Source organism: Rhinopithecus bieti, unplaced genomic scaffold (genome assembly GCF_001698545.2).
Source record: "Rhinopithecus bieti isolate Rb0 unplaced genomic scaffold, ASM169854v2 scaffold_7673, whole genome shotgun sequence".
In the NCBI taxonomy this organism is placed as follows: domain Eukaryota; kingdom Metazoa; phylum Chordata; class Mammalia; order Primates; family Cercopithecidae; genus Rhinopithecus; species Rhinopithecus bieti.
In genome coordinates, this window is record NW_016806375.1 from 893,569 (window position 1) to 907,886 (window position 14,318).

Sequence of the window (14,318 nt, forward strand, 5' to 3'; positions counted from 1 at the left end):
TTCTACAGCTTAACTTCATTCCTCCACATTTTGATTTTAATTGTCTCAATTTGCATATTTTTATGCTGCCCAACTCTTAACAGGTTGCTATAGCTGTTATTGTTTTTGGTAAATTTGTCTTTTGAGCTTCATACTGGAGTTGTGAGTATGAAATAATATTACAGTATTACAGTACTCTGGGTTTGTTTGTGCAGTTAATTTTACCAGTGGGTTTTATACTTTCAATGTTTTGGCACATTCGTGTTCTTTTCTTTCAGATTTGAGAACCCTCTTTAGCATTTCTTGTTAGATAGATCTGGCAGTGCTAAATTCTCTTAACTTTTGTTTGTCTGGGAAAAAAAAACTTTATCTCCCCTTCAGATTTGAAAGATAATTTTGCTAGATATAGTATTCTTGAATGTCAGTTTTTTTTCTTTTGGCACTTTGAAAATGTCATTCCATTCCCTCCTGGCCTGTATGGTTTCCACTGAGACGTCTGTTGCCAGATGAATTGGAGCTCCTTTATAAATTATTTGCTTCTTTTCTCTTTCTGCTTTTAGGATTCTCTCTTTGTCCTTGACCTCTGAGAATTTTATTATTATGTGACTTGAGGTAGTCTTATCTGGGTCAAAGCTGTTTGGTGTTCTCTGACCTTCCTGTGCCTGGTTATTTATATTATAACTTCGCCAAGTTTTTTAAAGTTTTCTGTTATTATTTCTTTGAATAAGCCTTCTACCTCATGCCCTTGCTCAGCTTCCTTATGAACATCCATAATTCTTAGATTTGGTCTTTTAAGGTAATATTTTTGTATCTTGTAGGCAATGTTGCTTTTCATCCTTTTTGTTTCTCCTCTGTTTGTGTATTTTCAAATAGTCATCTTCTAGCTCATAGATTCTTTTCTCCACTTGATCAGTTCTGCTGTTGAGACCCTCTAATAAATTTTTCAGTTTAGCACATATATTTTTCAGTTTCATGATTTGTTTGTTTTTTTTTAATTATTTCAATCTCTGTTAAATTTTTCTGATAAATTTCTGAATTGCTTTTTTGTGTTATCTTGGAGATCCCTTAAAACTACTGTTTTAAATTCTTGCTCAGAGAGCTCACCATCTCATTAGGATCAGTTGCCGGTTCCTTGCTTTCTCTGTTTGGGGAGATCATGGTCCCCTGATTGCTGTTACTTCTTGTGGATGTATGTTTATGTATTTGTATTGCTTTAGTTATTTATTCCAGTCTTCTCTAACTGGCTTAAGTTTTTATTAGATGTGTTTGCTTAGATGTTGTTTACTATTTGGTCAGTGTCTCCCTTTTGGCTCTAGGTGGCACCTTAAGCCCACGTTCTCCTTAGCTCCAGTAAGTAATCGAACCACTGTCCTTCCTGAATGCAGAAGCTCCTAAAGGGGATATCCCAGCATGGTGGGAAGGCTGGCTAGGGTTTTGTGCCCAGGAGACCTCTGGAATGAACCACCTTCAGTGTGGTGCGCGACTGTGATTTGGCATCTCCTTTGGCCAAGTTACAGAGCAGAGTCTCCAGGTCTGGAAATGGTAGTCATAACTCCCACTTTGTCTCTGCCTATCTTCAGGTATATTTCTCTCTTCAGACACTCTTGATGCTACCCAGGGCTTAATTAAGGGACAAATCTGCCAGGGCATCTAAGATGGTTGTTCACCTTAGTCTCACTGTTTCCAGTATAGAAACAGTGAGTTGGGGGGAAATATTTCAACATGCTTGGTACTGGGTAGAATGGAGGGAAGAGCATCACAGATGTGGAAGTCCTATTCTCTTACTATTTGCTCAGAATATTTTTGACTTCTCTGAGGCCCTGGGAGCTATGTCATCTTCATATTTGAGTTCTGGGATATTTTTTGTGATAATCTCAGTACCGAATGTTTGTTTTTGGTTTTCTGTGAAGGGGAGTAAAGCCAGCTTTTTTTGGAACTGGAAGTCCTGTCAGTGAGCATCTTTATGATGGGTATTTCTGGACATTTATCTTGTTCCTTTTTGTTTGGAACATATTTCCCTATGTATTCATTTACCTTGAATATTTATTCATTTACTTTGACTTTCTGTGTTGGTGTCTGCTCATTAGAAAAAAAAAAAAAAAAAAAAGACCCCCCCCTCCTGGGATTCATGGACTGGCCTCATAGAGGAGAATACCTTCATCAACCAGCCCAGCTAGAAATTCTAGGGCCTCAAACCTTTATTGCTAATCCAACCCACTTTCCTTATTTTCAGTGACTCACAGGTACATTTGGTCTAGTTGGTGCTCTGAGACAAGTGAAAAATGAAGCCAATTCCTTGGGAAGCCCCCCAAAACTTAGATCATTAGACACTGTGCAGCTCTTTTCCTCTCCCAAGGAGCAGCTGGAATTTGAGTGTTGTTTTTTAACCTGCTCACTGTGCACCAAGCTGGGCGGGGGTGAGTGGTGACCAATTATGCGCTAGGTAAAAATTCTGTCTTTCTCTCACTAGTCCCCAGGTGACTAGAATGCTAGGTTCCATTCGTGCTCTGAGACAGACAAGAAAGAAGCCAGTTCTTGATCGGGCGCGGTGGCTCACGCCTGTAATCCCAGCACTTTGGGAGGCCGAGGCGGGTGGATCACGAGGTAAGGAGATCAAGACCATCCTGGCTAACAAGGTGGAACTCCGTCTCTACTAAAAATACAAAAAATTAGCCAGACGTGGTGGCGGGCACCTGTAGTCCCAGCTACTCGGGCGGCTGAGACAGGAGAATGGCCTGAACTCGGGAGGCGGAGCTTGCAGTGAGCCAACATCTCCCCACTGCACTCCAGCCTGGGCAACAGAGCGAGACTCCGTCTCAAAAAGAAAGAAAGACAGAAAGAAGCCAGTTGTTTAGGCAGCACACAGAAAAGTTAGAGCATTGGATGTGTGGTCTAACTCTTTCCCTTCTCACAGAGAAGCTGGGAGATAGGGTTTTTCATTCACTAATTCAGGGCTGAGTGAGGAAATGGGGCTACCAAGACTGTCAACCTAAACCTCTGTCTGTCCGCAGGGCACAGTGGCTCACTCCTGTAATCCCAGCACTTTGGGAGGCCAAGGCGGGCAGATCACCTGAGTGAGTTCGAGACCAGCCTGGCCAATATGGTGAAACTTCATCTCTACTAAAAATACAAAAATTACCCAGGCATGGTGGCGGGTTCCTGTAGTCCCAGCTACTCGGGAGGCTGAGGCAAGAGAGTTGCTTGAATCTGGGAGGTGGAGGTTGCAGTGAGCCGAGATCGTGCCACTGCACTCCAGCCTGGACAACAGAGCAAGACACCTTCTCAACAAGCAAAAAACAAAAAATAAAATAAAATAAACCTCTGTCTCTGTTTACCCTAGCCGTCAGGCAGCTAGATTATGCTGGGTTCTACCAGCACTACAAGACAAAATCCAGTCATTTGGACAGTGCCTGCAAAAGGTGGGGCATTGGGTATGCAGACCAACTCTTGTACTATTCAGTACAAGAGTTTTTGTTTGTTTTTTTGTTTTTGAGACGGAGTCTTGCTCTGGCGCCCAGGCTGGAGTGCAATGGCGCGATCTCAGCTCACTGCAAGCTCCGCCTCCCAGGTTCATGCCATTCTCCTGCCTCAGCCTCTCGAGTAGCTGGGACTACAGACGCCTGCCCCCACGCCCGGCTAATTTTTGTATTTTAGTAGAGACGGGGTTTCACCATGTTAACCAGGATGGTCTCGATCTCCTGACCTTGTGATCTGCCCGCCTTGGCCTCCTAAAGTGCTGGGATTACAGGCGTGAGCCACTGCGCCCAGCCAAGAGCTAGGGTTTTTCATATGCTCACTCTGTGCTAAGCTGGGGTAGGAGTTATGGCAACTGTCAGCCCAAACCACTATCTTTGCTGTCTTCTAGGCGATTAAAGTATGCCAGGCCCTATCAGTGTTCCAAGACTGAAAAGACAGAAGGCAGTCCTCAGGAACCTCTGAAACGGCTGGGGCATTGGACATGCAATTCAATTCTTTCCCTCTTCAGGGAGAAGCTGGAAGCTGGAGGCGTGGTCCTTCTCGCTCTTACGGCACTGTGCCAGGGGTAAGGGTTGAGGTGAGAAGACGTCNAGCCAAGAGCTAGGGTTTTCATATGCTCACTCTGTGCTAAGCTGGGGTAGGAGTTATGGCAACTGTCAGCCCAAACCACTATCTTTGCTGTCTTCTAGGCGATTAAAGTATGCCAGGCCCTATCAGTGTTCCAAGACTGAAAAGACAGAAGGCAGTCCTCAGGAACCTCTGAAACGGCTGGGGCATTGGACATGCAATTCAATTCTTTCCCTCTTCAGGGAGAAGCTGGAAGCTGGAGGCGTGGTCCTTCTCGCTCTTACGGCACTGTGCCAGGGGTAAGGGTTGAGGTGAGAAGACGTCAAATTTTCCTACTGGCTTTGATGTGTCAAGTTTTGTACTCACCCAGGGTGAAAGAGCCTCTCAACTACTTTCTGTATTTCTCACAAAGGGAATTTGTCCATGAATTGTTGAATCAATGTATTTGCTGGGGGAAAGGAGAGTCTAGGGCTCTTATTCCACCATCCTGCTGCCTCAGTACTTTTTAAAAACTTTTTTCAACGAGCAAATATTTGCTGGACATCCATCCACTCTGCATCTGGCAACTAAGTAGGTCTTGGGACACAGCAGAATGTAAAACAGAAACTGCCCCTGCCCTCCGAAAAAGTATATTCTAGTAGCATAGGCAGACAGAAGCAAGTAAAGAAACAAATAAAAGAATTACAAATGGCATAAGTGCTACCAAAAAACAATGAGGAGATGACACGCAGAATAACAGTGAAGTTTAAGGAAAGAGGGGGAAACATTTCAGCTGAGATGCAAAGTGTAAGGCAAGAAGGCCATTAAAAGAGGTATGGCATTGTATAATTCCGTTTCTAGAAAACATCCAGAAAAACAAATATGTAGACATGGAAAGTAGATTAGTGGTTGCCTGGAGCTGCGGGTGATATGGGGAGTGACTGTTAATGAGTATGGGGTTTCTTTTGGGGATGATAGAATTGGATTGTGGTGGTGGTTGTACAACTCTGTAAATACACGAAAAAGATTACTGAATAGTACATTGAAAACAGTTAAATTTTATGATGTAAAATTATCTCAGTAAAGCAAGAGAGAGGGGGAAAGAAAGAGAGAATAATGACTGGGAAACAATCTTTTCTGAAGGCCCCCCGACCAGCTCTCATGAAACTCACAATGCTTCTCCTGGGTTGCTCAAGATTCTGATTCCTAAATTAAAGGGACTCTATAGGAGAAGACAAAGGGTTTGTTTTTGTTTGTTTGTTTGTTTGTTTGTTTTTTGTTTTTCCTTATCTTTTGGGTTGCTCTGACTCAAAATAGGGAACATACATTAATTACTAAGATTGCTACTTCACATGATCCTATTTGCATTATAAGTATACTGTTCCTGAATTCTGGTTCACATAAAGAGAAAGAGAGAGATGGGAATATTATCGCAGGTAGAGGGAACTGCAGGTACAAAAGTTCTCCACATGTTGGGAAGGCATGTGGCATGTGTGAGGAACAGAGAGGACACCCCTGATCTGGACACAGAGAGAGGTAGGAAAGTAAGAGAACTGAGCAGCCAGATCACATAAGGTCTCCTAGGTCATGGCAAAAATCAAATTGCTTTCAACTTTATAAAATAGGCCCATGCCATTATTTCCTAAAGTTATTAATGTTTTATTAGGTTGGTGCAAAAGTGATTGCAGTTTTTGTCATTACTTTCAATGGCAAAAACCACAATCACTTTTGTACCAATCTTAATAATAAAGAAACAAAGGACAGAGTATAGAGAAATGATGCCAACCTGCTGTTTTATAATGTGCTGCCTCATACTTTCTCCCATTTGCTCTGCCCAATAACTCACCCCAAAGAATCTACTTTGTTAACTTCAGTTATCAGATGAGGAAATTGAAACAACTTCCCCAAGTTGATACAGCTATTAACATGAAACTTAGGAATTATTTTTATTTATGAATGAATTATCCTTACCTTTCTAATACCTGGTTTACCAAAATCCAAATTGCCAATCTCCCTCTATCAGTAATCTGCCACAGCATAACAAATTACTCTAAGACGTAGTAACTCAGCCTTTAACATTGCTCAGGAGTCTATGGGTCAGCTGGTGATTGTGCTGATCTGGACCTGACTCAGCCGATCTTCACTGGGCTTGCTCATGGGTTTGCAGTTACCTGATTGGTCTAGGGTGACCTCACTAACATGTTGGTCAATTGGCTGACTGGTCACTGGGGCAAAGGAAGTAATTGGGTCACATCTCTTTAATCATGCAGCAGGCTAGCTGAGGCTTTTCATACGACAACAGCAAGGTTCCAAGAGAAGAAGTGGAATGCTTAAAGACCTAGGCTTAGAAGGCCACATGGGGTTGCTCACGCCTGTAATCCCAGCACTTTGGGAGTCTGAGGCTGGTAGATTGCTTGAGCTCAGCCTGGGCAACATGGCAAAACCCCATCTCTACAGCAAGTATAAAAATTAGCTGGGCATGGTGGTACACTCCTGTAGTCTCAGCTACTCCGGAAGCTGAGGTGGGAGGGGGGCGACAGAGCCAGACCCTGTCTCAAAAAAAAAAAAAAAAGACTTCGGTTTAGAACAGACACCTATCTCTTTTGCATTCTATTGGTCAAAGAAAGTGACAAGGCCATCAGAATCCAAAGAAAGTGGCAAGGCCATCAGAATCAGGTATCTTTGCAATCTACCAAAATCCCGTTTCACAAATAGCAAGAGGTAAGTTGTTCCTAAAGTACTAATGATTAGGAACTATATCTAGAGTCCTGCTGTTCCCTCTGGTCACTGCTAGGTACCCACAGACACCTCTGGTTATAAGGAAGCACACACAAAAAAAAAGATTATTATATCTGTTCATCAATTTGCCTGCTCCTTCTACATCCCCTTAGAGATTCTTCTGCAGAGCATCTGGCTTGACCCCTCCACCCGGGCCATAGCCAAACCAGATGAATGCACAAGGTGGACATTGGACCCAATTGGGCCAAAGAAACTCTTTTTCCCAGGGCTCCCATAACAAATGACATGTCTGGGAGGCTTGAAACAACAGAAATTTATTCTCTTACTGTTCCAGAGGATGAAAATATGAAATCAACGTGTTGGCAGGGTTGGTTTCTATGGCAAGCCCAAAGGAAAATTTGTTCCACTCTTCTCTCCTAGCTTCTGGTAGTTCCTGGTATTCCTTGGCATCCTTTGACTTGTGGCAGGGTAACTCCAATCTTTTCCTCTATCTTTACACAGACTGGAGGTAGAGATGATGACTCCAACTTCAGTGGGCTTCTCCTTTGATAGGGGAGCAGCCAGAGAAGAAGCTGGTGTTGCTGGCCAGAGCTCGTTTCTTTTTCTTCCCTGGAGCCTTATTTTGTTGGTATTCTGTTGCTCCATGTTTCAATTCTGGGAGGTCAAAAGAGGAGGGAGCTGGTGCAGTCTTCTTTGACAGCACCTCCTCCATGTCACATATCTCTTTCAGGATCTTGCTATTGGGGGTGGCACAGACAGGGTTAAAGAAGCTCAATCCTGGGGTCACCTCGGTAGGATCCTCCAGTTTGAAGGAGCCTTCAGAATCCTGGGTCCATTCAACATTGCCCAAGCCATCCTTGCCTTGCTGGCGGTTCCGACACTTTGTGGGGTCACAGCTACAGTCCACACCACAGTCTGACTTTTGCTTCCTGCACCCACACTGCTTGTTCCCACACCAGCCCTTGCAGGAACACCCCTGGATGTTCTTCCTGGACACCTTAACTAATTTTGTTGGCTTCCATTCCTCATCATCCCCCTCATCACTGTCACCATCACCATCACCATCCTCATGATCATCCACAGAATGCTCTGAACAATATTTTAGATCCTCGATGTCCATGCTTTGTTCCAGGAACTTTTCTTTAACACGAGAAGGTTTTGGCTTAGGTGGGATATATTCAAAAGAAGAGTCTGGAGATAGAAGGGTATCATTAGGAAGATGTTTCTGTCTGCTGGTTACCTGAAGGAGGGTCAGTTTCTGCTTGATGATTTCATTCTCTTGGAGAAGTTGCTGATTTTGCTCACACACTTCTCGCATCTTCTCAAGTTCTTCATCCTTACACTGCAGTGTGCTCAGTAGCTGCTGTTCCTTTTCACTGAATGACTTCTCTAACTGCTTCTCTGCTATTTGGCTTTGCTGCAGCTGGCTGAGAAGGTATAGCACCTTCTCTTGGTGCTGTTGCTCCATTCTGATCAGCTCAGCTTGTAACTCTGTCTCTATCTCAGAAAAATGATTTTGTTCCTCAAACAGCATCTTCTGCATGTCAGCACAGCTGGCCTTGCTCTGTCTCAGGCTGTTTTCAAGTTTGGTGACATGTATTTTAGAGGAGATCAGCTCTCCAATCAAATATTTCAGGGCACACTTGGCTTCCAGAATGGTGGCAATATTCTCCCAGCATTGTTTTGGCCTGTCTTCACTTTCTGCATCCAGCAGCTTCTGCTGTAGGTCAGCAATCTGAGCACTCCTGAGTTCCATTTCAGTCTCTAGGCTTTCAATCTGCTTTGTAATACAATTTTCTGACTCCAAAACTTGACTATTCACCTCAGTAAGGGAGAATGTACGCTTCCGGAGTTTAGGAGGTGGATTCTCCTGAGATTCCTTTTTTTCTTTGAGTTGAACCACATCCTGAGCCAGGATCTTTCTATCTTCAAGGAGGTCATTCAGATGGTGTTTGGCTTCCTCAGTACTAACCATAACCTCAATTTCATTTCCAAGCCAATTCCTCACTCGAGCTGCAGTGCCTTCCATTCCATGGCTCTGAGTCTCTTTCCGCTTATCTGTGAACTCTCGTTGTTTCTGGAGAGCATCCTTGAGATGCTTGTTGGCAACTGCTGCCTCCTCTGTTTTACGTCTGAGCACACTGGATTGTTTCTGGAAGTTTCTTTCAAGTTTGAGCAGCTCATATTGCCTCTTACAGTCTCGTTCTTTTAACTGTATTACTTCTTTGTCTTTTTTCTGCTTCCACTGTCTAAACTTCTCAGCATCCTCTTTCATTTGACGCATTAACTGTACCCGCTGGTTTTTCATCATCCGTATCTCCTGGTTCAGCTTGGAGACAGTACGTTCTGTGGATTCCTTTAGTTTCAGAAGTTTGGACTGCTCATTCAGCTTCTTCTTCAGATCAGCTATTTGACCCTCCAGCTCCTGGAGACGTTTGCGGCAGCGCTCACTCAACTTGGCTTGGTTGACATCCTTCTTTGCTGTCTGAAGTTCGAGAACCAATTCTTCCTTTTCCTTTTGCAGATTGATGACTTCTAATTCTAGATTTTTTATGTTATCCTGGTATTGAAACTGAATGGGCTGTAGTTGGCTGTTGTTCTGAGTCATCTTCCTAACTAGGGCCTCTTTCAGTGCTAGGGCGTTATTCAATTCAGCCACCTCCTTAGACAACTGAGCTTGATGGAGAGCATGCTGAGTGGTAAAAGCGTCAGAAGACTTGCTCATCTCTGGACTGGTTTCCACTTGAGCTTTGTGTTCCACCGCAGTATCTATGGTTGCAGCCATGCAAGCAACCGTTTCGTCTGATAACTGGGTAATCAGTTGCTGCAGGTTACAAATTATCTCTACATTTTCTTTCAATTCCTGGTCTTCCAAAGTCTCCACTAGCTTTTGAAGATCCAGTTTGCAGGCCGCATGCTGCCTGAGCTCTTCTAGCTTGGCGTTCAGTTTTTCATTCACTTGCTCTGTCAAAATGATCCTCTCCAACATCTGGGCTGTCTGACCAGCTGCCTCGCTCAGACCACGACTTAATTTTTCATTTTCCTCTACCAGGGACTGATTCTTCTCCATCAGGGATTGTAGATTCTCTGATGGTTCTGCATTTATAGATCCAGGCAGGGTACCTCCATGGGCTTGTAGCAACAAGACTTGTAGCTGTTGTACCTGTTGCTTTAGATGATTAAGTTCAGCTGTGTGGGGATCAATATTAACAATAGGTTTGTTCTTGATTTTTCTTGCTCTGTCAGCATAATGAAGGGTACTTAATGTTTCCTCTAGATTGGAGTCAGCAGGACTCACACAGGCTATCATAAGAGTGTGGCTATTACCTCCTAGAGAATCTTGAAGCAGTCGAGTTAACTTGGAATCTCTATAGGGCACAAAGCCACCCTTTTTGTCATCTCTAAGAGCACTGATTACATTTCCCAAGCATAGGAGGCCTCGGTTAATATTAATACCCTCTTTTAGACGATCCCCTTCAGCCTTGGTTTTCTTCTGTCTTTCTGATCCAGCGAGGTCTACGAGATGCAGCTTGGAGCGAAAGCTGCTATTCTTGTCACTTTTCTTTCTTTGTTCTAGGGAGATAGTAAAGATGGCATGAGATCGGGACGACTGGGAGTTCATAGCTGTGGAGGCCACAGTCCTAGAGTTGTTACCCTGCTCCAAACAGGAAACAGTATCCAAGGCAACTAAAACAGTCTTCTCAGTGAGTCCCACAATCTTTATACCTTCCTTAGGATCCTCCCGTATATTTATTTGAGCTTTCTCACGAGATGGGCATAGAAGATCCAAAATTTCTTCATTGTAAATCTCTAAGTAAGACACTTTCAGAGTAAACTCAAAGTCACTCTTTTTATCAATTTCTTTGAAGAGCAGTTGTATTACCCTAGGAATAATGCCAACTGTTGGTTCATTCTCCTGCTCTGTGGTGTATGCACCTCCCATTGAATACGTTTTTCCAGAGCCAGTCTGCCCATAGGCCAGGACCGTTGCATTATATCCTTTAAATACACCTTTTATGAGCGGCGCTACTGCTGTATTGAAGACTTCTTCCTGTTCAGTAGAGGGGTCAAACACAAAATCGTAGGTGAAGGATTTATCAGTACCAACCACCACCTGAGGCTCCCCGGGCACGAAGGAAAGGCACATCTGGCAGCCCTCGCTAATCTCTTTGGGGACCAGAGGGCGACAACGCAGTGCCACTCTTACAGGAATTCCCTTCACCTCTTCCTTCATGATCCTATCTCAGCACCGTCTCAAACTAAATGTCCCTTCCCCGTTCAACCGGGGTCTCCGGCCGCCCTGTCTCCACCGGAGCTTTAACCGCCAAGTTTCAAATCCCTCCCAGAGACGCCAACCAATTACAGTGCAGAAGGCCAAGGGCGGAGCGCGCACATCTGCGCGCGCAGGCCGGCACGGTGGGAAGGGGAGGGTAAGTCCAGAAATTTTGTTTTAACCAACAACAGAAAAATGTCCTGGAACTAATAAGTGAGTATAGTATAAACTTGCAGGATACAAGGTTAGTATACAAAAGTAAATTGGTTTCCTATGTACCAATAGTGAATAAGTGATATTCAAAATTGAAAGCACAATACCACTTACATCACCCCTTAACAAATGAAATAGGTATAAACCTAACAAAATATGTATAAGATCTACATGATGAAAACTACAAAACTCTGATGAACAAGATCAAAGGGGAACTAAGTAAATGGAGAGATATTTTATGTTCATGGATAGGAAGACTGAATATCGTAAAGATGTCAGTTCTTCCCAAACTGATCTATCCATTCAATGAAATTCAAATCAAAATTCCAACAAGTTATTTTGTATTGACAAACTGACTCTAAAGTTTATATAGAGAGGCAAAAAAATAATAATAATAAAATGGCAAACATAATATTGAAGGAGAAGAACAAAGTCATAAGACTGACACTACCCAACTTCAAGACTTACTATAAGACCACAGTAATCAAGACAATGTGGTATTGGCAAAAGAACAGACAAATAGACCAATGTATTAGAATAGAGAGACCATATAGATACAGTGAATAGACCCATATAATATAGTTAATTGATCTTTGACAAAGAAGCAAAGGCAATACAATGAAGCAAATATGGTTTTTTCAACAAATGGAACAAATGGTGCTGGAACAACTGGACTTCTGCATGCCAAAAAAAAAAAAAGGGAAGAATTTAGACTCAGACCTTACAGCCTTCACAAAAATTCACTCAAAATGGATCATAGTCCTAACTATAAAATGCAAAACTATTAAACTCCTAGAAAATAACATAGGAGAAAACCTAGATGAACTTAGGTGTGAGATGACTTTTTCGATACAACACCAAGGGCACAATCCATGAAAGAAATAATTAATAAGTTTCACTAAAATTGAAAACTTCTGCTCTTCAAACAAAACTGTCAAGAGAATAAGAAGACAAGCCATAGACTGAGAGAAAATATTTGCAAAAGACACATCTGATAAAGGAATGTTATCCAAAATATACAAATAACTCTTAAAATGCAGCAATAAGTAAATGAATTACCTGATTTTAAAATGGGCCAAAGGCTTTAATAGACACCTCACAAAAGAAAATATGAACATGGCCAATAAGCACATGAAAAAATGCTCCACATCATATTTGGTCAGGAAAAAGTAAATTAAAACAATAAGATACTACTACACACCTACTAGAATGGCCAAAATCTGGAACACTGATAACACCAAATGCTGGCAAGGATATGGAGCAGCAGTAATCTCATTTATTGCTGATGGGAATGCAAAATGGTATAGCCACTTGGGAAGGCAGTTTGGTGGTTTCTTACACAACACAACATATTCTTACCACCTGATCCAGCTATCACACTCCTTAGTATTTATCCAAGGGAGTTAAGACCCCACAAAAACCTGCATGTGGATGTTTACAGCAGCTTTATTCGTAATTGCCAAAACTTGGAAGCAAGGAAGATGTCCTTCAGTAGGTAAATAGATAAACTTCAGTACATCCAGACAATGGAATATTACTCAGCACTAAAAAGAAATGAACCACTCAAGCCATAAAAAGACAAAGAGGAAACCTCAATGTCTATTACTCAGTGAAAGAAGCCAAACTGAGAAGGCTACACACTGTGTGATTCCAGCTACATGACATTCTGGAAAAGGCAAGACTCTGGAGGAAGTAAAAAGATTAGTGGTTGCTAAGGATTACAGGGGAGGGATGGATGAACAGGCAGAGCACACAGGATTTTTAGGGTAGTGAAACTACCTTGTATTATACTATAATGGTGAATATATATCATTACACATTTGTCCAAATGACCTGATTCTAAAATGGGCCAAAGGCTTCGACAGACACCTCACAAAAGAAAATATAAACATGACAAATAAGCACATGAAAAGATGCTCCACATGATATTTGGTCAGGAAAATGTAAATTAAAATAAGATACTACTACACATCTACTAGAATAGCCAAAATCTGGAACACTGACAGCATCAAATGCTGGCAAGGATGTACAACACTAAGAGTGAACCCTAATGTAAACTATTGGCTTTGAATGATAATGATGTGTCAATGTAGGTTCATTAATTATAACAAATGTACCATTCTGGTGCTGGATGTTGATAACATGTCTGGGGGAAGGAGGTGTGTGGAAAATATCTGTACTTTCCTCTTAATTTTGCTGTGAATCTAAAACTGATCTAAAAAATGTAAGTCTTTTTACAAAAAAAATATGTTGGGCAAAAGATGCAAGACAAAAAAGCAAAAATTGTTCAATTCCATTCACATGCAATTCTAAAACAAGAAAAAAATAAACTATGGTCATATTAAATAGAAGTCAGAAAGTGGTTGCTGGGGGAATAGGGGGCAGGGGAAGATTGACTAGAAAGTGACACAAGGGTTGTGTCTTTGGGTGTGATGGAAATGTTTTAGGTCCTGTTTTGGATGATGGATGCTCAAGTTATATATTTGTGGAAACTTATCAAATGGAATATTTAATCTGTACATTTTAAGATCTTAATTGTATCTCAGTTAAAAATAAGCTGGCTTTAAAAATTGATCTCCTCTATCAATTCAAAAATATGCATATACACATTCTTCCTCTAATTTCAGTGTGTTCCCAGATCTCAGAGGTTCACAGAATCCAGATTAATAACTCCTAGACTAAATGACTTCTAAGGGCTTTCCAATATCTCACACTCTGTAAAGGAAAAAGAGTTCTGGAATCACAACGCAATTACAGAGTCAGCAGGGAAAAATTACCCCAAATCCCATTTACTCATATTTCACCTACAGCATAAAGCAAGAAACACACACATCTTGCTTGGAAGTTAACTGCAAAGGTCAATGTCTTCATTCTGGCCTGGTGGAGCAGAAGTGGAAGCCAGGGAACTCATCACAAAGAACAGCATGGACTCGAGAAGGCTGCTAGCTGGAAGAGATATGTCATGAGACAGAAGCCGTAGTTTGGAACCTCAGCTTTACCACTAACAAACTGAGGAACCTAGAGGGAATCTGGGAATCAATCAGGCCAACTGTGTGTCTTTTTTTTTTTTTTTTTTTTTTTTTTTTTTTTT

At 42.0% G+C, this 14,318-nt stretch overlaps 1 protein-coding gene across 2 annotated transcripts; it reads right to left on the reverse strand.

Annotated features, from left to right (window-relative positions):
* Positions 1-7,044: 7,044 nt before the first annotated feature.
* KIF4B (kinesin family member 4B) lies at positions 7,045-11,128 on the reverse strand. 2 transcript variants are annotated; one of them, XM_017875692.1, is made up of 2 exons: positions 10,964-11,083; positions 7,045-10,792 (listed from the first exon to the last, which is right to left on the reverse strand). In XM_017875692.1, the coding sequence occupies exons 1-2, from the start codon at positions 10,973-10,975 to the stop codon at positions 7,271-7,273; spliced, it is 3,534 nt and encodes a 1,177-aa protein (XP_017731181.1). In that variant the 5' UTR covers positions 10,976-11,083; the 3' UTR covers positions 7,045-7,270. The 2 variants fall into 2 exon arrangements, with proteins under 2 accessions (XP_017731181.1, XP_017731180.1); XM_017875691.1 differs by having other exon boundaries at positions 7,045-11,128.
* Positions 11,129-14,318: the final 3,190 nt, after the last annotated feature.

Coding starts and splice junctions, on each gene's coding strand:
- KIF4B (XM_017875691.1), bottom strand. CDS start 10,975: ATGAAGGAAGAGGTGAAGGGAATTCCTGTAAGAGTGGCACTGCGTTGT.